We start from the raw sequence: 22,211 nt of genomic DNA, 5'->3' as shown, positions 1-22,211 counted from the left end.
TATTATACTTTTCTTCATTTTAATTAGTAGTTCTTCCTTTGTTTCTTGTCTAAGGACAGTTGTACCAGGCCTTGGATAAGGTCTGCCCAGAACGAGTAGTGATCGCTCTTGCTGTTCTGCTAGGCACGTCAATGTTATAGTATTGATCTAAATCAAAGAGAAATAATTTTTTTTAGTTAAAAGAAAGCCAAGCACTCAAACTTAAAAATAGTTTGTGTTGATTATTATGCTCAAAGACACTTGTTTAATATCAGAAATACTTGTATTAATTAATTTGAACTTATTGACAAAAAAAGAAAGTCAGTTGCCTTCATCGATTGACCTTTCATGTTATTTCAGTAAAATTAGATTCGACCTTCCTTTTTCAAAGTGGAATTTGAGAATAAATGAATTAGTTTAAAAAACAGTAATTCACTGGGTTTTACTCTTTTAAAAAAATGCATTCTGGCATGATTCCTATAGGTAGAATGCCTTACACTTCTGAATTTTTCAAAGAAGAGTGTCCCAGGAAATGCTTGTTTAATAAAAATAGTTTCTGAGAAACTTTTCTCTGATCTGGGAGACTATGAATGATACAAATCAGTACAACTTTATGGCAAACAACACCTCTATTAAAGGCCCCAGGTAATATTAATAGAAGTAGAATACTGTTTTCAATAGCAGTTTTACTCAAGTGACCAGATGTTTTGTCACAATGGGCTTTAATCTCATGAAGGAAAGGGCAGAATTAAACTGCAGTTCAGTTTAATTGCAAGTAAAGTGAAAAATCTCTTCCTCTGAGCAGTTGGTATTGTAGTTTAGCTTCTCCCCTGTAGACACCATTAAATCCTTTGTGGTTTTGCTTTGGTAATATTCATATTTACAAAATAAAATTGCATATTTGTGATGCTATTAAGATTTGCCTACTAAAATGTTTACTTATTGACTTACCCTTGGAAAAGGCATAGTAGTCGTAGCCATCAGGTTTTCTGAGGTTGGGCAGTGCTATAGCCGAAGTAACCATATTTGGAAGTCCTCTCCACATTGTGCTCACTCTAACTTCGTTATGCAGGAGACCTGTGGATGCCATATTTAAAAGTTTCACATTGAAAGGCAATGTGCTATATTGAAAAGAGCAACTATTAACGTCAGACACACCTGGGTTTTAATCTAATTTGGTCGCTTAGTATCTCTGTTAACTTATGGGTAAGTTACTTAACTGTAGTACCTCAGTTTTTGGCCCTTCTGATCTGGCTCACATGCCTGCTTGTTAGACTGTTGTGAAGGGTTACATTACGGGTTTGTAAATAATGTCCTTGGAAAGAGGTACTGGATAAATAGTATGTATTATAATTAACAAACCTGAATAAACTTCATTCCTTACCCACAAAGAAAAAAGTACTGATTTTGACTATTCACTGAGGCATAGTGTTTTGCATGAATAAGCTTAAAGTAGTAGGGCTTTTTACGCAGTTTTTATATTTATTAAAGCTTTATAAGAAACTATAGTGCATATACTTCATGTATAAGAATTTGTAATCCGGCACAAAACATTACCTTTGTCTTGATAAGAGACTCTCATGGGTGAATAGTGAATTCTGATGGTGTGTGTTTGAGAAGGTCCGATAGCCCGTTCGAAGCGACGTCTCCTAACCTGTGTTGTTGGTCCATATACTGAATAATTTATAGCAGGCCTTCTTCCAGGGCACTTTCTGGCAGGTTCCTGTTTATATGTATACTGCTGAACACCACCACCTATTATGTATTAAAAATTGCATGTAATAGAAAATTATTTTTAATTCCCAAGAAAAGATTTTTACAGGTGGGGGACATGATCATTGTTTTTCATAAAGCATGTCCAGACATTAATAATGGCTACTAGTCAAGAGTATTATAAAAAAAGTCCTGAAATATTTGCTGAATGAAGCCAACAAATTACATAGATATTTAATCTTGTCTGAAAGTATCAATCGATGACCTGAAAACTCAGATGAAATTGTGATTTGCATGCCAAGAGAGCTGAATATGTCTTACTGCCCTCAATTTTTATTTCTTATTGAAAATATTTAATTCTAGTTACTAAGGATCTCTTTGACAGTAAACCCAGTAATAAATGAAACAATTGAATAACATTTTCCTGGCATGTCAATTCTTAAGTTTTATAATTTTGTCAATTACGTAACACATACCTCTCTTGAAAAAGTACACGGATTCGGGTCTGTTGTTGTATCTAGCTACAGAGAGAGCTCCCACTATTTTTCCATTTAGTCCTCCAAATCCTTTTACAATTTGTTTGGGATACCCTGGATCTTTTACATCATTGGTGAAACGCCAGTACTGAGAATCCTGATCATTAAAAAGAAAATGGTGGTAATAGCTTTAGGGGGAAAAAGGCTAGGAATAGGAACTCAGATAAAAGGGAAGAAGTTTTTAGCAAGTGTTAGAAAAAGCTTATCATTAATTGCTAAGTTAAGTTAGATTTTCTATTAAATTTTGAAAAACTATGAAAATATAGGGACTCTTCTGAAGCAGAGGTCCAGCCAATTTACATTGTCATAGGGTAGCTATTTGCAGATTGCTCTCAAAGATACGTTTCTTACCTTAAAGAAGTAAGTTTTTCCTTCACAGTTGCATCTAGTAAAAACTGTATCAATTGGGGAGGGAATACCCCAAACTTCAGTAATTCTTCTAGGTGGTGGAGGTCGAGTAAATGGTCTTAGCATCCAGAAGTAATGACCTAAAATTCAAAGTGGTAGGTCAGCTTGCAAATAATGAATGCTAAAACCCATTCTGGAAGAAACTAAAATGAAAATGTTCTAAATCATTTTAAAGAAGAGCAGGTTGACAAGTCAGAACTGTGAGTACAAGTGCAGAAGTTAGTATTTGAACTTTTCTGAGAGTGGCTATTTGTCAAGACTGAAATTTAGCATTACCTTTGAAATATGTAAGTTTTCGAGTATGGAAAAATCTTTTTAGCTTTGTGACTTAGAGAAAGCAACTTATCTCTCAATCCATCTTTTAGAATAAGGAATTATAATTAGATGACTACTAGAATCTCAATGCCACTGTGAGAGGCTATAGTGTTTTGTTTTCTTTCAGATTAAATCTGTATTATAAGAAGACAAAAGTAGCAGACAGTAAAACTGAGAACATGAAATAACTGCTGATGTGCTGTTGTCTGACAGAATAACTGCTGAACAGACCGCCATCAAGATTTTCAAATAAAGCAGGGCAGGGACTGCAAAACCTGATTTGCTGTGAAATTAAAATTTGAACTATTCATCCTAACAGTAGGAAAAATCTAAGTAGGAACAGTTTAAGCTCATTTCATTTGTTACCTTAATGTACCTGTTTGTTATTTTCAGTATTTCGATAATTGATTCAGGTTTCCATAAAATTGTAGAAGCCTCAGTTGACCTATGAGCTTTCCCTCCAGAAAACTCAACTCAAAGTAGTACTCGCCCAAGGCTCTGGTTCACACAAATGCCGAGAACAAAGTGATGCAGAGAAAAAGAATTATGTGCATAGCTCACCTCGAAATGCAACCAGTGTCCCGTTGCGCAATGTGGTCACTGCATCCACTGGCTTGCCATTGCACAGATCAGTCTCATCTGAAGCAAATAACAGAAAAACAAATTAAGCCAACATCAAATGAAATGGAGAAAATGTTCATGTTCTTGTCAAAACTTTACATGGAATTTCGTTTCCTCTGTTGACCCTTTCCTAAACTCTCCAAAGGTTGAGTTTGAAGTGTATATATCTCAGAGATGCAAGTGATCAAAGTGATATAATTCATAATTATCTTAAAGGTGATAAGCAAAAAAAATGTGCAAAAATAAATTGTGATTTATAATGGATCGAGTTACCTGCTTTTCTTGTAAATTAGATAATTATTGGATGTTTCATCTCAAGATGAAATTCCATTTTTTTAGTTCTGATTGCTCTTCAGAATTAGTTTTGAAAAGAAGGTAATGCAGATTTTTGTTTTGCATCATACTTTCTTTTAAAAATAAAAGAACTAATATTTTTGGCAACTAAATATTTTTGGCATTCTATACACCAGCTCTGCTTCGTGCAGATGCACTAAATTCTAACATTAGGTTATTACTTGACTTTCTAAAGACCCGATAAGTTTCCCATGGCTTCTCCCCTGCTTACCTGCAGAGAAGCTGTAAAACTACAAATGAACAAGTTTGGGTCTAGATAATGTATATCTACAGACTGATACTAAATCAGGGCATTCTCGTTCAGATGTAAGTTAACATTACCAGGTAAAAAATTAAACATCTGTTACCTGAAAGCATGGGTTTGACTTCGATGTCTTGCTTGTGTCCTCCCACTAAGAAATTACTACCTGGACGGCCCATAGGAGTTAACACTGGGGCGCCGGGAATCATGTCGGGTTTGTCTCCTTCAGCAGCATCTGTAGCTTCGTCCTTTGGATTTATTTCGACTATTTCTGAGATGGGAGTTGTGCTGGGACCAGTGGTAGTCGGGAGTGTGGCTTCCGTTGTGGTGGTCAGGGTTGTTTCAGGCACTGCTGTTGTGGTCTTTGCAGGAGTTGGTGTCGTCTTTGGTTTTCTCACTCTCGGCTTTCTGGTAGAACCGGGCTTTCTGGGGGCTTTGGTTGGTCTTCGGGGTTTAGGAGTTTTCACTTTAGGATCAGTGACTGTAGTTTTTGGAATAACTGTTGTTTCCTCAGGTTTTTCCGTAGCCTCTTCAGCTGCAGTTGTTGTCTCCTTTGTTGTACTCTTAGGTGCGGCTGTTGTCATTCCAGGCGGAGTAGGTTTCTCCTTCTCTGTTGTCTTGTCTTTGGCTGTTGTAGTCATTTGGGGTTTGGTGGCTTTGGGAGCCTTGGGTGTAGGTGCAGCAGGTTCCTTGGAACTTTTTTCAGTAGGTTTTGGTGTGGGCTCTGCAGGAAGCTCAGGAGTTGGTTCAGCAGGATTCTTGGCAGCAGTGGGAGGCTCCACAGGGGTGGTTGGGGTAGAGGCCTCTGAGGTGATTGGAGCAGGCTCCTTGGTGGTCGTGGGTTCAGGTTTCTTGGGGGTGGTGGGCTCCGGCTCCTTGGGGGTGGTGGGCTTGGCCTCCTTGGGGGTGGTGGGCTCGGCCTCCTTGGGGGTGGTGGGCTTGGCCTCCTTGGGGGTGGTGGGCTCCGGCTCCTTGGGGGTGGTGGGCTCCGGTTCCTTGGGGGTGGTGGGTTTGGCCTCCTTGGGTGTGGTGGGTTCTGGCTCCTTGGGGGTGGTGGGCTCCGGCTCCTTGGGGGTGGTAGGTTTGGCCTCCTTGGGGGTGGTGGGTTCAGGTTCCTTGGGGGTGGTGGGCTCCGGCTCCTTGGGGGTGGTGGGTTCAGGCTCCTTGGGGGTGGTGGGCTCGGCCTCCTTGGGGGTGGTGGGCTCCGGCTCCTTGGGGGTGGTGGGCTCGGGCTTCTTGGGGTGGTGGGCTCGGGCTCCTTGGGGGTGGTAGGCTCTGGCTCCTTGGGGGTAGTGGGTTCGGGCTCCTTGGGGGTGGTGGGCTCGGGTTCCTTGGGGGTGGTGGGCTCGGCCTCCTTGGGGGTGGTGGGTTCAGCCTCCTTGGGGGTGGTGGGCTCGGCCTCCTTGGGGGTGGTGGGCTCGGGCTCCTTGGGGGTGGTGGGCTCCGGCTCCTTGGGGGTGATAGGTTCGGCCTCCTTGGGGGTGGTGGGTTCAGGTTCCTTGGGGGTGGTGGGCTCTGGCTCCTTGGGGGTGGTGGGCTCGGGCTCCTTGGTGGTGGTGGGCTCCGGCTCCTTGGGGGTGGTGGGCTCGGGCTCCTTGGGGGTGGTGGGCTCCGGCTCCTTGGGGGTGGTGGGCTCGGGCTCCTTGGGGTGGTGGGCTCCGGCTCCTTGGGGGTGGTGGGCTCGGCCTCCTTGGGGGTGGTGGGCTCGGGCTCCTTGGGGTGGTGGGCTCGGCCTCCTTGGGGGTGGTGGGCTCGGGCTCTTTGGGGGTGGTGGGATTGGGTTTCTTGGTGGTGGTGGGTTCGGGCTCTTTGGGGGTGGTTGCAGGCTCCTTGGTGGTGGTGGGAGCAGGGGATTCCGTTGTAGTTTCAGCCTTAGGTGTAGATTCAGTGGGAACTTCAGCTGTGGGTGTAGACTTCTCTGCACTTCTTATCTCTTTAGTTGAAGTAGTCTTCTTCTCTTTTGCGCTTGTTGAAGTCTGTTTACTTATTGTTGAAGTCTCTTTAGTTTCGACTGTTGTCTCCTTACTGGCCGTAGCAGAGTTAGGTGGGACAGTAGGTTTAGGATCTGTTGGTTTTACCGTTGTAGTCTTGGGAGCTGTGGTAACCTTACTGCTTTGAGTAGTGGGAATGTCAGGCTTCGGGGTGTCTAGCCCACTTCCAGGTTCATCTGCAGCTGGTGGTTTTGGGGTAGGCTTTTTTTGAGGTGCTTTTTTCTTATCTTTTGCTAGAGAGAAAAATATGTACATGTTTTATGTTTGAAGGTTTTTTTTTTTTTCTGTTGATAGTGATATAAAGATCCCGTCATCATCTTTGATGAGTTTTGTGTCTCTAGGCAAATTGCTAACCTCCAACTATCTATTAATTAAATTGTGAAATGGTTCAACTTATCTTATTGGGCTATTTTAGGGAATGGATAAGGGCTTAACAGCACTGGAGACAATTAATACATGGAAGCAACAACTTTGAAATCATCTTTATGTTCAATGACACCGTTATTAATGCTCTTGGCCCCACATTTTCTCCAATTTTCTTATTCCCTATTGCTCGGTGCCCCTTCCTTCCTCCTGGAAACTCAGTTCCAACATCTTGCAAATTCACTGTACCAATTCTCTCTGCAGCTATATCCAAGGAATCTGCTTCAGTTACCCCGATGATCTCGGTTGAACCCGGTTTCCACACGCATGGCTGTTAGCTTTCTTTCTTTTGCCCACCTAAATTCTCAAGCCCAGAGGATATTAGGATGCCATGGCAGCAAAAGGACCAATAAGGTGCCTTTAGCTAGTTCCCATAGGGGAACTATAGACCTGAAGGGTCACATCACTGAGACACTTCATTCTCTTGATTGAAGCTCTATTGTGTGCAAGACTCTGTAGATGACTCCCAGATTAAGTATCTGGTCATTCATCTAGAGATAAAGCTTCAAGGGAAATCACAACCACCCAGGATATAGAGTTCATGGAAACTCTAGTATCCAAAAGTCAATATTTCCTGGACAGCGAGAAAACACTTTAGCATTTCAGGAAATAATAAAATGAAAACCAAAGAGTTAATTTCTTGGTATGTTAATAGTTGTGACTTTTTTTTTAAGAGTCCAGTGAGATATAAACTGAAATAATAATACATGGGGAGGGGAAGTAGGCTGAATAAAACAAAATTGGCCATGAAATGACAATTATTAAAGCTGATAGTGGATTTATATATTTATTATACTATTCTCTTTGCTTTATGATTGAGATTTTCCATGATAAAATCTTTATCATAGAAGTTTTAAGTATGGTACTATAGTAATAAAATACTTAAAAACACCAAAAAAAGTTTCTCTTTTTGGCAGGAACTAGACTGCTTTGTGGTACAGTCTCTATCTTGAAAACTTAGCCCACTGTGACATATAATTTGTCAGGAAAGTGAAAGGATTTGTAAAATGTAAATAATAACATTGCCTTTCTCAGAGAGGCACATGGAAATTTAATGGATTAACATGACAAAACACTTAAATGTTTGCTAAATAAAATAAAGGAAATCTGCGAAACAAAAACAAGAAAACAAACACAATGAAAAGGGAGGGAGAAGAAGAAAGAAAAATGATAGCACATAGGAATGGAAATAGAAACCAAAGTAAGCATTCCTGGTGCCATCCTCTGGCTCAGCAGTTGCTGCAATAGCATCTTCTTATCCTTTGCTTTAAGGAGTCAATTCTTAGCCACTTGGCTCTAATTTCTATGAAAGATTTTCAGTGGTATCTTTAAAAATATTCTGTATCAATTTAGATACCCCTCCCAAATATTGAAAAAAATCCTCAAATTGTTCTAGCAACAAGGATTACTTTCAATATTATTGTTAACGGCATTGATACAGTCTTTGATCTTTATCAATGCTCAAACCTTGGAGTTTCTTCTTTAATTCTCTATTAGCAGCTGAATTTTTGGAAGACTTGATTTTCCGAATAGTTGAAGAGGAAGAGGAAGAGGAGGAGGAAGATTCTTGATTTTCAGAAACAGAATGTTCTATAAATCAAATAAAAAGTTTGATCACACCAACTGTGATTTAAAGCAAAAACGAACCGCCCGTCGAAACACAACAAGAAATGCTATTTACTGATCTACAACTGTGTTCTGCTCTGATTTTATCAGCAATTCGATCGGCTGTCGTTTCAATTTTCACTTAAAAGCTAGACACCTGAGCTTATCACAGATACTAGCAACAGGACTATACAATTTCTCATAATTCAGCAAAATCCAATTTTTTTTCCGCAAACAAACTAATGGAATTAAAAAAAACCCTGAGATTTGTCGCTTCTGATTATTTTAACCTAAACGCATGCTGGCTTTGGTAAATAAGGAAGACAAATACCTGGGGATTTATACTTTGGCTGCCACTTTTACTTAAAGCAAATAAAAAGTGTAATGAACCTTTCACGAGTCATAAGATGACACCGTTTTGTGAGAGGCTTTATCAGACCTCCTTTTTTTAACGTCTGTCATCTTCCTACCTTCTGTTATCTCCTCTGATTCTACAACTTTCTTAGTCTTCTTCTTGTTTGGTGATTTGGGAGAACGTTTGGAGGTTGTTTTGACGGTTTGAGAAGCTTCTGGAGGCGGAGGTGTAGTCTTGGGAGACGGTGGTGATGTGGGTTTATGCACTGAGGCCAAGCGAGACAGGTCAGTTAACATCTGGTTTATACTCAGCAGCAACTCTAACTGTGAAAGGCAGTGACACATCTGGCTCCAAGAGCAGATGCTGGTGAAAAGCAGTGCAGGCGTGACCCAGCACAACACTGATAACTCCAAACCAGTGAATTCTGAGGATACAATTCTAGAAAAGTGCATCTGAAAGTGTTGTAAGTTGTGACAAAGTTGCATTTGAAAGTGTTGTAAGTTGTGACAAAGAGCAAAGATGCCAGAGTCAGATGGCCTGAGTTGCAGTTCCCAAGCCCATGAGTCTCCACCGTGGAGACCATGGGCAATGGGCTAACCCCTCTCGAGCCTTGTCTTCTCAGCTGCCAACAGGTGTTTATTCTAGATGATTTCTGAAGGGATTTGCCTGCCTTAAATATACTCTATGTTGGCATCATCTCTTGTACTTCAAAACTCACTACAGGTGAATGACAGGATCCACGAACTCTTAAGAGAAATATAATTTCCTGTTTTCATATTCACCTAAATCAAATGGTGCCAATTTACCTTTTATCACTTTCTTAATTGCAAAAATCCTACATGACTGTTCTCTTACAGAAATGTCATACCTTCCCATTCTGCTTTCCTCAACTTTTGTCATCCTGTTCCAATGAACAACAATTAATGACCTGATAGCCATTTTTTTAATCCTTTGTCAAACCCCACCACCCTTGCCGCCCTTTTTCCATGTTCTGATGCTTACAAAACAAATTAAAAAGGACAGGGGCTTCTGAAAGGTGGGAAGGCAGAGAGCCATTGGGACTTGCTGGGTGGAGTCTCGTAGAAGGCCTGCTGCTCGCACCAAACAGTCCTGGGGTCACTGTGCACTGACCACCTACCGCTCCTCCTTCCTCTTCCACCCAACAAAAAATGTACTGAAATTTGAGAAATGGTCCTACCAGGTATTAATCAACCAGGGACCTCAAGCAACACAATCCACCTCTTCATTGCAGTAGTGCTTTCTCACGTTCAAGGCATTGGACTGCTGAGATTCCTCCAATTCTTGAAATGTTATGATTTTCAGACACAGAGATGCCTATCTGTGGCAAAGCTCAGTCAGCTATGTGGTGAGTCACAGACAGTTTGGTGGTTATTTTGAAAAACTGAAGCAGTGCAGGTCTGGGTGTTTCCTATTTTCAGGTGGGGTCAAGACTATCGCTATAAATCCTGTAAATGGGGCATGAACTTCATCATTTTTTTTTTCATCATGTTCTCCATAAGCCTCAGGTGAGCTGACCCCCATCGCTGGGTAGGATAAGCTTTGTCTTTACTGACATGTTCTCTCAGTGCTTCATCTCTCTCTCACCATCTTCTCTCCCCACCCATTCTCTGCCCAAAATAAAATCTTTTTTTTTTTTTGTCTCACAGCCAAAACAATGACCAGAACGATGGATAAATATCTGGCAGGACTGCTGGTCCTGCTCCTGCAGTCTGAGGTTTTGATTACGAGGGTGTTGTCTCCATGATTTTTGGAATGCTTTCCAATGAAAACACAGCACAGTTAAGAAATATTCCTCAACTATGCTGATTAATAGTTTTCCACCCTATTTCTCCACTGTTTGATGGAAGCAGGAAGTACAGTCTTATTTAAGTAAAATAAGATTATGCAAGAAATGCTTATTTTTACTTTTACCTCTACAAGTATTCTTCTTCTTTTTTTTAAACAAAGTAGGACTTAAGAATGAACATTTGGGAAGAGGAAGGACTATTATTTAAGTCTATTAAGCAAAGTTAATTATTTTGTTTCGTAAAACCTGGAGACTTGTCTTACATACATCTCAGGAACTGTACTCAGAGGCTATTTCAAGTGGGAACATCCCTTCCTACTACTTCTGTAACACACAGGCATCTCGGTGGAGACTACTGAGGGGACTGGAGGGATGGGAAGGGACTTATCATTTACAGTTAACTTCTTGGTCAGTCAACCTATAAATTTAGTGCCTATAACTAACTCCAGAATTTACTAGTTCAGAGATGGTGAAAGTGTCAATTCTCTCCTTAAATATACACAGTGAGACAAGAAGTCCTCAAATAAGTAGGTTACTGTTGACTTAACCTGCACTGGAACTACACCTGCCTGCAGAAAAAAAGCATGCACACCTAGCCCTTATCCTCCTTACTCAAAGCATCTCTCGAGCTCCCAGGGCCTGGCTAAGCCAGGGCGTGCTGTTAGAAAAGGTTTACCTTGGTGAAGCAAAAGCAATACAAAATAGTGCATGTTAGTAAAATTAAGATCTCAGAAGGACCACATGTCAGGTGTTACCAGTGAAGCAGAGGTGGGCACAGGTGGGGTTGTATCAAGAAGCGCTGACTGGCACTGTGGCACTTACCTTCTTCACAGAAGTCCTTATAATCAGGACAGCACTTGCCAAACTTCGTACATTGTGCATCACAGTCACACTCTCTCCCTCTCACAAAGGACTCGAAGCAGCGGCCTTTGCAGGAACTCTCTACCCAGAGCAACAAAAAGTTATGAATTATTAGTTAGGCAACCACGTGATAGTTATTTCTCACCTTCTAGCTGAGCTCCAAAAGTACATTGCTATGTCTTTTTTATTTGCAATTTGGAAAATGGATGGTTTCCCAAATGGAGACAGCCCACGTCAAGAAAGAAATATGGTGACTGAGGGAAACTCTTTTTGCCCTTCAAGGCCCCAGGAGATGCCCCCATGGGGCCTGAGGCATTTGTAAGTATGGACAATGGAAAATTGGGGAATGACTAAATTGTGAATTACCCTTCAAAAGAAACACCTTCATACTCTCCTCTCATCCTACCACTTTGTAATAGATTTTTGTTAATTGAATATTTGGACCCTGCAATGATATATCCCAAATATATTTATATTAGTGGGTTACTAAAAAATTATCTATAATGCAGACTTTATTATGACAAACTGGGCAAAGTTTAGCATTCAAAGATTTCAGCCTGATCTCCTGGCATTGTTTGTGTGCTGACTCAAAACAAAAAAAAAAAAAACAAAAACAAAAAACCTTGGTTAAGGTCATAGTAGCTCATGGAGACTTTCTTGAAATAATTACCATATACAACAGGTAGATTATGCAACAATCTATTCATGAGCTTCCTATGCAAATTCTAAAGCAAATTTAAAACAATTTTAATTATACTTTTAATAAACTGAATATGAATTACTTGTGTTAACAGTAAAATGGTTCAAAATATGTTCAAGTGAAAGACCACTCATAATTTCAACTTACCACCCTTGGGGATTTAATTGAAACTCACCATTAAACACTGATTTTTAAAGTGCCTTTTTGCTACCAGAAGGGCAAGGAGAGAGTGGAGAGCAGGGTGTGAGGGGACTCAAGAAATTATGGCAGACTGTGGGTGCCTGGGTGGTGGGCATGGTGTGGTCCCATAGCTCTGAATCGCAGACATTGTAAAGCGATGTTACCCCAATAAAATAAACAAGTGACTTTCCCCAGGTAATTTAGAAATATGTGAATACCCAAAGCCCAAGTAGTAGACAAGATTATGTTATATCTGGATTCTTAGGATGACACCATTGAAAGTCCCCACCCTGAAGCAATTCACCTCTGATTGTTAGTAAATAAACACTCTTTACTTCATTTGCTTAATGCCTCCAGAGTCACAGCTGATTGTTAGTAAATAAACACTCTTTACTTCATTTGCTTAATGCCTCCAGAGTCACAGTTTTTCTCTGTTTCAAACAAGACATTTTACTGGGCACTTGTCCAAGTGATGGTTAGTCCAAATGACTTCTCCAGCCCCCTCCCGCCCCCACAGTCACAAGCTTCGACACCATTCTCAGGTACAGCACAACGCGACATTTATGCAAGTGAGGGGAGAGGCATTTAAGAAAAAAGAAGTGCAACAGTGTGAAGGCGGCATTGCAAGGGGCTGCAGGGAGGTGCTCACAGGTCGCGCTGGTGCCAGAGGAGAAGGCTCCCAGGACTTACCCATAGTGCAGACTTTCTTGAAGTCGGGACAGCACTCCATGTAGTGTTGACAGTTATAATCACAGTTGCAGATGGCATCTCTAGAATACCCTTCCCCACATCTCCCTGCACAGCTTGATAAATCTAAAAATTACACAATACTAATGTAAACATGGCCAGACTTTTAAAGAAAGAAAGAGACTGAATGAGGGCAAAGCCACCTGGGAGGAAGGGTTGTATCCTTTGGAGGGGATAGTTAGCAATGGGGTAGCTCTGCCTGATCTATGTGGCCTTGATCTTGCCTCTTCATTCCTTTAAACTGAGAATATAAATACACTTTTGTAAATCAAGCAGAGTAGTGACTTTGCACCCCTTTTGGGGGCACGGGTGGCAGCTTCCACCACCAGAACGATAGCCAGTGGCCACTCTTTGAGCATCCTTGTGCTAGACACTGACTTGCATGTCACCCCGAAAGCTGTGAACATGTTTCAGGAGAGGATTCATCACCCTTCTTTAGAGATAAGGAAAATGAAACAGAAATTTTAACTTCTTGCTCAAGGGCACCCATTTAAGTGTTAGTTGAAATATGTATGTATTATAGGTCAATGATTACCTGTCAATTATTTGTATTGACCTCTTTCCCTCAGATGTCCTGATTTGGGTAATAAACTATATGGTGATCTTAAGTAAACAGCCCAACTAGAACTGGAACTGATTTAGCTGATACTAAAGCTCAGTTCTCCCACCCAATCTAATTGCCTCTCTTCTTGAGAATGAGTTTAAAGCAAGCTAGTGGTGCCAGCACTCACTTTTCTAGGCTTCCTCCTCCTTCTATTGATGAGCATATGGGTTTTTTAAATACTAGGGAAGACAGATGTTTGTCATTTCTGCTACCATGAGCACAGAATGGATAATTTGAAATAGCATCTGGGCACATATATAAGGACCATGGGTGGAGTTATTCTGGGTAAAACAAACAAAAACAAGAACAAGGGGATAATTATCCTCACATATAATTAAAAAAATAAATTGAAAACCTCCCTGAGAGAGAACCAAAGCAATGTAGCATGTGAATCCATCTCTGGAATAGAAATTGGCAGATGTAATATCATAGGTCCACAGAGGGACGTTGAAAGACACTGAAGGAAAATCTCAAAATGATGAGTCCAGGAAAGTTAAAGTCTTAATAGGCAAATAAAACAGCAAATATTAGGACAAATTTCAGACCGTATGCATACATATTTGCACAATACATACAAAAATGCATATATAGTGTATGTATATAAATACATATATTATATATAAAGAAAAAGAAAATGGGAAGAGGTTGAGGAGGCAAGGAAAGCAGACAACACAACATCAATGGACTATTCTTTCACAGTTAACAGATTTCGGAAGTAGGACGTCAATTATCATTACAGGAAAAGTTTATTTAGACATGACATCTGTCCTACTTTTATTGCTATTACTTTTAACATTATATTTTAAATTCATTTATTCAAAGAAAAGTAGAACTACTCTAGTGAACAACCGGTTGCATAACAGAGGAAAGGCGATTGGGCAACATGCCCAGTGTTGTAATATTATTATGAGAGAGCAGAAGGGTCTGGAGCAGAGTAATCTCATTCCTAATTAAATATTTATATTTGCTGTCATGTGTTTTTCCAACTTTCTTTTTTGATCTAAGTGATTCTGAGTATCTATGGCAGCAAGTTACGGCTTGTGCTCAGGTTATGAGAATTTTAACTATTTTACTGGAAATGTCTACAAATGTAATCTCACCATGACAAACATACACCCTCATTTTTCTTTTCTCAGATTTTGCTTATCAAAGAAAAGAAAACAAAAATGCAAAGCTTGGTATGATTGTCACAAATCAATTTTGATGACATGTGGAGATGTTTACCGAGTTGATCCATTAAATGTTCCTTAACGCTGAAAAGGAGTAAAAAGAACTGTTCATTCAGGACCAGTTCTGTCTCTGGAGGACTGTGAATAATTTAAGATTATATTATAAAATGGCCTTCACATCTGTTAAGTCCATACCTGAATGAATAATTCTCGTGAAAAAGAGAGTACTTTCAAGATTAAATAAATGTCATTTGAAACATTGTAAATGTTCATTATAACATGATATCTATAGCTATATGATGACAAAATAAGATATCCGTAATTTGATGTCAAAGACCAGTTTAAGTTTCCTTATGAACACGTTGACAAAAATTATATGCTATTTAAATATTGTTCTTTTCAGTTAATCTGAAATCTAAATATCTCTCACCATAGTTATATCAGGTAGGAGTCTGTTTTTAAAAACTTTTGCAAGAATGATAAGAACAGTGAGTGCAGAAATTATTCTTAGAAAAACTTGAAACTCCTTGAAAGATTTCCTAATACATGAGAAAGAGGTGAGAATTCCAAAATATGTTTAAATAGGCTGCATTTTGCTTTACATAATTTTAAGCTCATGTGCTGCTGTAAATTCCAACCAATAGACATTTTTAGACACCTATTTCTTTAGATTTAATAAAAGTCAGAACTGAATGATGAAATCCAGTTGTTAAATGAAAGTATTTCTGATGGTTGAGGTACCTTGAGAAGAAACTTGCTGAATCAAGAAAACAGAAAGCAGCAGCAGTAAATGAACAGGAAGCATTTTCCACTCCATGGCTGGACTCAGGTACCGAGTCTTCACTGAAAAGAAAATTAAACTATCAAAAAACTGTTCTTAATGTCACCCTAACTTATTTACACACAGTGTCTTAGTAACTTTTGAATTGTCATTTAATGATAAAACCATCCTATCTTGAAACAAGATTTTTAAAAAGCAATCAGCTTTATAGTAAATAGTATAGTAAATAGTTGACCATTTTAATACTTAAGAATTCCCCCAAACAGAAAACAGAGATCTTAAAATTCTACTCAAGATATAGCATGTACTTACTGTGTGAGGTTTAAATCAAGTTGTAGATAAAATAAAATAACCAACTTCCAAAAAATGTAACAGAAGTTACTCTCCTGACTTTCCCTTAAGTCTCAATATAATTTTATAAGTTTCCAACAGGTGTATTGCACAGATGAGATCCTTTCCAAACCTTTCCACTGGCTATCCTTATAAATCTTTCTCAAACCCCTTTAATAAAGTATATCCCTACTGAACTGAAAAGAGTTAGTTCCATGAAGCAAATTGACGTCGACACTTACCGGTGAAAGGATAGATGAATTTCTCCAATGTCCTGGAAGTCTTATATATTGGTGCAAATATATTGGGATGGACCAATTAGTCCAAAGGTTAGACAAAATCAACAGTGACAACCTATGAAATCAAACTTTCCTCATTATTGGAAGACAGCCCAGACGACTAGACTTAGGCAACATCTGGAAAACACTTCAATTAAGAAAAATGACTACTACAAAATAAATTTAGATTTATTGGCCAAAACACACTTCTAATTTCTAAGTGAAGTGAACAAATTGTCCTGAGATGGTAAATCGCCCTGGCAGGCTTTGACGAGCTAGCATGTGGAAGCAGCAACCTTAAAATTATCACATGCTCACATCATTTCTTTCTTTTTCTCCCCCAGTTAAACCTGGTAAAGCATGATTTTGAAACTTACCTAAGGTGAGTTTGTGGCATTAACTTTCTGAACTTATCCTGTGAAATTAAATGTATATTTCTTTTCAGTATTTTCATTTTCACTGAACACAGAGAATGTGATTTGCATAATCCACACTGAATTTTCTAGCTTCCTTTGCATTGTGAAAACCTGCTTCAAATTTGTACTGATAGCTCCTGTGCCCCTTTCTGAAACCTTGTCAGATGAATCCAAACCATTTCCAACAATATAGTCACAAACGGACTGTGTTTGTTTTTTTGAAATATATGTTATGCTGCCCAACAGACAGATTTCTCTAGGAAAAGCCAACGTCTTTATCTTCACGGTATCACCAACCTCTAGTCTAGTGCTTCACCAAGGTGTGTGCTGACCACATGCTTATTGAACCAAGTTGTCATAACGTGGATTCCTCCGGATTATGTATTTGGTGAGTACTACTTTTAACTATCCCAAAATGCCTTTAAGCTAAATATAATCATCCACATTTTACAAATAAGCTAAAGCACCACAAAAGATCAATCTGTGACTACCTAAGGATATATAAGGAGTGGAAGTCAGAGTCAAAATGTGAATCCTGTCTTTTCTGGTTCCATCATGTTTCTATTGTATCCAGTTCCCCTTTTTAATTTTTATTTTGGGTTACATTTTTGCTTTTCCATATATGTCCATGTTCCACTCACCCTCCACCAAACCATCTATATAATACCCTGTCTGCCTCCTTCCCAAGTCCTCTCTTCTCTCTGGTAAACATTACAGTCTTTCACTATGCCCAAGTGAAAGAATTTCTGCATTTTGCCTGTGCTGTTTTTGTTTTTTGGTTTTTTTTTTGCTTTTGTATTCCACAGATGTGTGAAGCAATCCAATATCTATCTTTCATTTTCTGACTTATTTCACTTAATATAATTGCCTTGAGTGCATCCATTTTGTCCCAAAAGTAACTATTTCATCCTTGTAATAGCTGTAGAGTATTCCAGTGAATATGTCCCATAATTTCTTTATCCTTTCGTCTATTGAAGGGCACTTAGGTTGGTTCCATGACTTTACAATTGTGGGCAGTGCATACATCTTTCTCTATTAGAGTTTTCATATTTTTAGATATTCAGCTCCCTTTTGATCAAAGTCACCACTTCAGTAATCTGTCTGGAAACTATTTCCCCATCTTAAGCGGTATTTCCCTTTAATCAACTTCTTTTTGTGATATTTTCACATCAACCATAGCTAATAGGATAAGGAGTTGAAATTTGAACTAAACTGGACCAAAATATTTCCCTATCCTTGAAATTTGGAATTAAGATTTAGAGATTTTAGTCTATCTACGGAGCTTTACAAAAGTTAAATTCTGTCCATAGTCTAAAGAAGTAGAGAGAGTCCTTCAGAATAAAGAGAAACAAATAATAGACACAATCATGCACAGAGAGGTAGAGAGAAGTTCAAGAACTTTCTAGTATTGGATACTCTCCAGTTGTAGATAACTTCTAACACTGTATCTTTATAGTAGTTTACCTGCTTTGGGACTGAAGGTGTTTTCTGTTTCACATACATGGCAGATACATACAAGATCTTGTTGGCTAGAATTGAATCAAATGGTCTTAATTATTATCTTTTAAAAAGTCAAGAGGAGGAGGGCCTCCCCTGGTGACTCAGCGGTTGCACGCTGGGTTGCGAGGCTGCCTGCAGCCTCTGCAGCACCAGTTCGATCTCCGGCCACCAGCGAGGGTCCCACAAAAAAAAAAAAAAAAAAAAAAAAAGGCAAGAGAGGAAAGCTAGAACTTTGTAATAACTTTTTCAAGTCAGAGCTTCACAGTGTTCTCTTATTATTTGCTTGAAATGCTGAGAATACCAAGAATTTCAGATATAAATTTATACAGAAACAAATATTTTTAACACAATTATAAATTGCTTTTTTTTTAAAGATCTATTTATTCATGCATACAAGAACTGGGGTACAGGCCAGATGTGCGGGAGGGTGAGAGGATCCACCAGAGACAGAGTGGGGAACAGAACAGGCAGACTGACTGAAATATACTGCTGAGGGGAGCAGCTGGGAAGACAGGATAGGTCTGCCCAGCCATGTGGGTATCTCTGTGGCTGGCGGGGATCAAACCCGCACTGCAGAGGCTGCAGACAGCTTCACAGTACTGCACTCAACCCCCTGCGCCACCAGGGAGGCCCCATACATTGCTTTCTGATTATTGCCTTTTAGAACTATCAGTACTATCATTTTCCTTCTTAATAGAAACTCATAGTGATTGTCAATGACATTTTTTTTTTAAAGATTTATTGATTTATTTATGCAAGCACTGGGTACAGTCAGAAGTGTGGGAGGATGAGAGAATTCACCAGAGCCAGAGCAGGGAGCAGAGCAGGCAGACTGATGAAGTACACTGCTGAGGGGTGCAGTGTGTGCGGCAGGAGAGGTCTGTGCGCCATGTGGGACCCTCGCTGGCAGCCTGGGATGGAACTGGTGCTGCAGAGACTGCGGGCAGCTTTGCAGCCAGCGCTCAACCGCTAAGCCACTGGGGAGGCCTGCCAATGACATTTTTTAATTGATTGAATAATTTGCTCTGTAATACTTATTCTTAAATTCAACTTACAGGCTTGGAAAACTGACAAAACAACACACACACTATAATGGACAATAATAATTTAAAACATATCCATTAACAAATTCTCGTTGTTAGCAAATATGTTTTCACTAATAAAGCATAATAAGGTATGAAAAAGAATGAGAAACTTTTGTTAAATATCAAATTCATGAGGTTTAAATTATGAAGTACCTGATTTGTTTTATTCTGATGGGCAATGAAGCTGTCTGGGTGAATAAAGTTTGCAATAAAAAATTGGCACATTTTAATTTTGTCTATTAAATATACCTTTATAGACGATACCAAACACTTCATTCCATGAATATTAGGCCATTTACTCTTCCTTGCTTATTAATTCCTTGTGATTGTTGCATTTGATTACAGCTTTCACCTTTGAGATTTCTTTTCTAACTAAAGATACTTTCTTAATATCCATTCAAATATCATTTAGTTGGGATAAACATTATTGCAGGATTTGTCTTTTGTATAGGGGGATAGGGTAAGAAGAGTGAAGAGAGACAGAAGGGGGATCACTAACACTGGATTCTTTCCTCATCTGCTGGGGAGACTTGCACACATTTCACCCTGATGAACATCAGTTTCTGGGCTTGGCAGCAATGCAGTGATGCCCTCGGAGAAGATTCAAGTGTGCTCAGGGATATTTCCTCTGCATTAAATTATCCCAGGCTACTGTGCCCTTCTCCTTGGTGCAATCTGTCCCCAGCCCTACTGTTAGCTGTCACTTTCTGCAGGAACCACTGTGTTTGTACCTAGTGGCTGCTCTCCACCTCCCTACATCTTAGATGTGCTTCATTTTCTTCCAACAGCAGCCGAGGAAAAAGCGAAGCATGCCAGGGGAGAACCACTGATGCAAGCTTGCTCTTTGCTACCCTAATTTTGCTCAAATTGCTAAATTAGTGTACTCCAGAGGTAGAATAACTCCTTTCTTCTCATACAGAATAAAGACCCAGGCTTGGGTACTTCTCTGGCATTTTCATCTACTGGAAAGGGTTGTGCCTTTTTTTCCCTGGATGTTGATTAAAAATCTGACAAGCAGATATAAGAATAAGTATCACTGCATTTATTTTTAGAGATTGTAGCAATCTGATTATGGCTCTTGGACTCTTCTACCCTTTTTTTGCCAAGCTAGAATCATGTTTCCCAGCTTCCCTTTCAGTTATGTGTGGCCCCATTGGAGTGTGCTTTCACGCCAATGAAATAGGAATAAAAGGGAGATGTGCAACTTACACTTTACATTCTTAACAAGATATTGCCTGACCTTGTAAACTGGAAACCAGATATTAGAGATCAACCTTGATCATGTAAACAAGGGTAGCTTGCCTAGGGAAGAGTAACCTTTATGGAATACAAACATACACACTCTCTCTTTGGACTAGTCAGTGAGTTGCATAAAAAAATAGATTTCCATTCTATTTGATTAAATCTAACTTGGGGTCTTCTTGATATACCAACTTAGATGTTACCCTAATATTAAAATCAAGGAAATTCTCAAGTATTTAAAGGAATTGTATTCTAAACCTAATCTGTAGACTATACAATGGTATAGAAAAAAGTGTTATTGGTAATGAACTATTGATATTAGAAAGGGAGAGTAAATTATTTTATGTGCAGATGACCTGATTGTATATGTAGAAAATTCTTTTTTTTTAAAGATTTTATTTATTTATTTATACAAGCACTGGGTACAGTCAGAAGCACAGGAAGGTGAGAGAATTCACCAGAACCAGAGCAGAGAGCAGAACAGGCAGACTGATGAGGTACACTGCTGAGGGGAGCAGCGGGCATGGCAGGAGAGGTCTGCGCGCCATGTGGGACCCTCGCCGGTGGCTGGGGATCGAACCGGCGCTGCGGAGGCTGCAGGCAGCTTCGCAGCCCAGCGCTCAACCTCTGAGCCACTGGGGAGGCCTATATGTAGAAAATTCTAAGGAATCTACAAAGGGATTGTTAACCTGAACTGAGCAAGAAATTTGCAGGATACAAGCTAAATAACACTAGCCATATTAAGGCCATTTTAATGTATGAACTTAGATGTGCATGAAGAACGTTAATCAGATGATGAATGTGCTAAGAATAATCATTCATTCATTCCATTCTTTTGATGAGCAAATAGTGCTTACCACAAGCCTACCCCAATATGAATTGCTGGGCATACATATACATGCAAGATAGATTCTCTGGTCTCAAGAGTTCTTGATCTAATTAGGAAGCCAGGCAATTAAATAAACAGATCAAACATCATGTGAAAAGAAGGAGTCAATGTGATGAAGAGTTACATAGGGCTTTGCCCTCAGTGAGAACATTGTTCAACTCTCAGTTGCTAAAAATTTTGTACTTCGCAGGCTTATACAATTCTTTTAACTTATCTAGACTTCAGTTTCCTTATCTGCACTAGGAGAAGAAATTCCTACTATTGGCATTACAGAGCTGCATCAAAGATAAGAGAACTATATTGAGTATTATAGGCTCAATAAATTAAAGGTTTTGCAACTGTGGTAATGATTATGATTCTAGAACTTCACACAAACTGCCATGGAATCCTGGATGAGCAAATGAAAAAGCACCTGAGGAATTCTTCATAGAAGGATACCAGGTACTGCGTCTGAAAACTCCTGTGATGAGGAACTGGGACAAAAAGGTCATTACACTTAACAATATAAATCCTCTTTTTCATTTGTTCGGTAGCTCCTGATAATAGGGCATCTTGGTCCTGCATGGAATGAAACTAGCCACAAAATGACCTTATAGTCACCCTGGTGTAGACTTTTCCCAATGGACTGTTTCCATAATCAAATAGTCACAGGAAATGTGCTGAGCAAGACACACACCATGACTTCATCGAGTCTCATGGCGATCTCATGAGGGGGTTAGCACAAAGAAACCCATTTACCTTCGAGATGGCTGAGGCACAGAAAGGCTAAGTACTTGCTCAAGGTCACAAAGTGAAAAACCAGTAAATGGTAAAGTTTGCATTTTTAAACTACTGTTTAATCTATGCAAAGTCCATGGTTTTAACCAATTCTACAAACGACTCTGTAGAATTGTAATATCAAGGGTTGCAGTTATCAAGTGTTAATAACGATTTTCTTTTATGCCCCTACGTAATTTTAATTATATTTCTAAAATGGCATTTCACTCTTACTCATATATTTCCCATGGCACCTGAGCGTCTTAATTTTCACTATCTTGTTCCTTGGTAGCCTTTTCACCCTCTCTAGTTTCTTTTTGTACCT

General features: G+C 39.5%; 1 protein-coding gene across 1 annotated transcript; it reads right to left on the bottom strand.

Annotated features, from left to right (window-relative positions):
• Positions 1-49: 49 nt before the first annotated feature.
• Positions 50-15,426, bottom strand: PRG4 (proteoglycan 4). The gene is given in 15 exon segments (XM_037506315.2): positions 50-147; positions 931-1,056; positions 1,537-1,734; positions 2,169-2,325; positions 2,580-2,716; positions 3,513-3,590; positions 4,274-5,401; positions 5,404-5,812; positions 5,815-5,888; positions 5,891-6,391; positions 8,049-8,171; positions 8,657-8,806; positions 11,171-11,290; positions 12,780-12,902; positions 15,351-15,426. Coding segments are annotated over 15 exon segments (3,498 nt in total).
• Positions 15,427-22,211: the final 6,785 nt, after the last annotated feature.

The sequence above is a fragment of the Talpa occidentalis genome, unplaced genomic scaffold, assembly GCF_014898055.3.
Source record: "Talpa occidentalis isolate TD23 unplaced genomic scaffold, MPIMG_talOcc4v2.1 talOcc4.12, whole genome shotgun sequence".
In the NCBI taxonomy this organism is placed as follows: Eukaryota; Metazoa; Chordata; class Mammalia; order Eulipotyphla; family Talpidae; genus Talpa; species Talpa occidentalis.
Note: the sequence above shows the minus strand (reverse complement) of the source record. Positions and strands in the feature narration are given on the sequence as shown.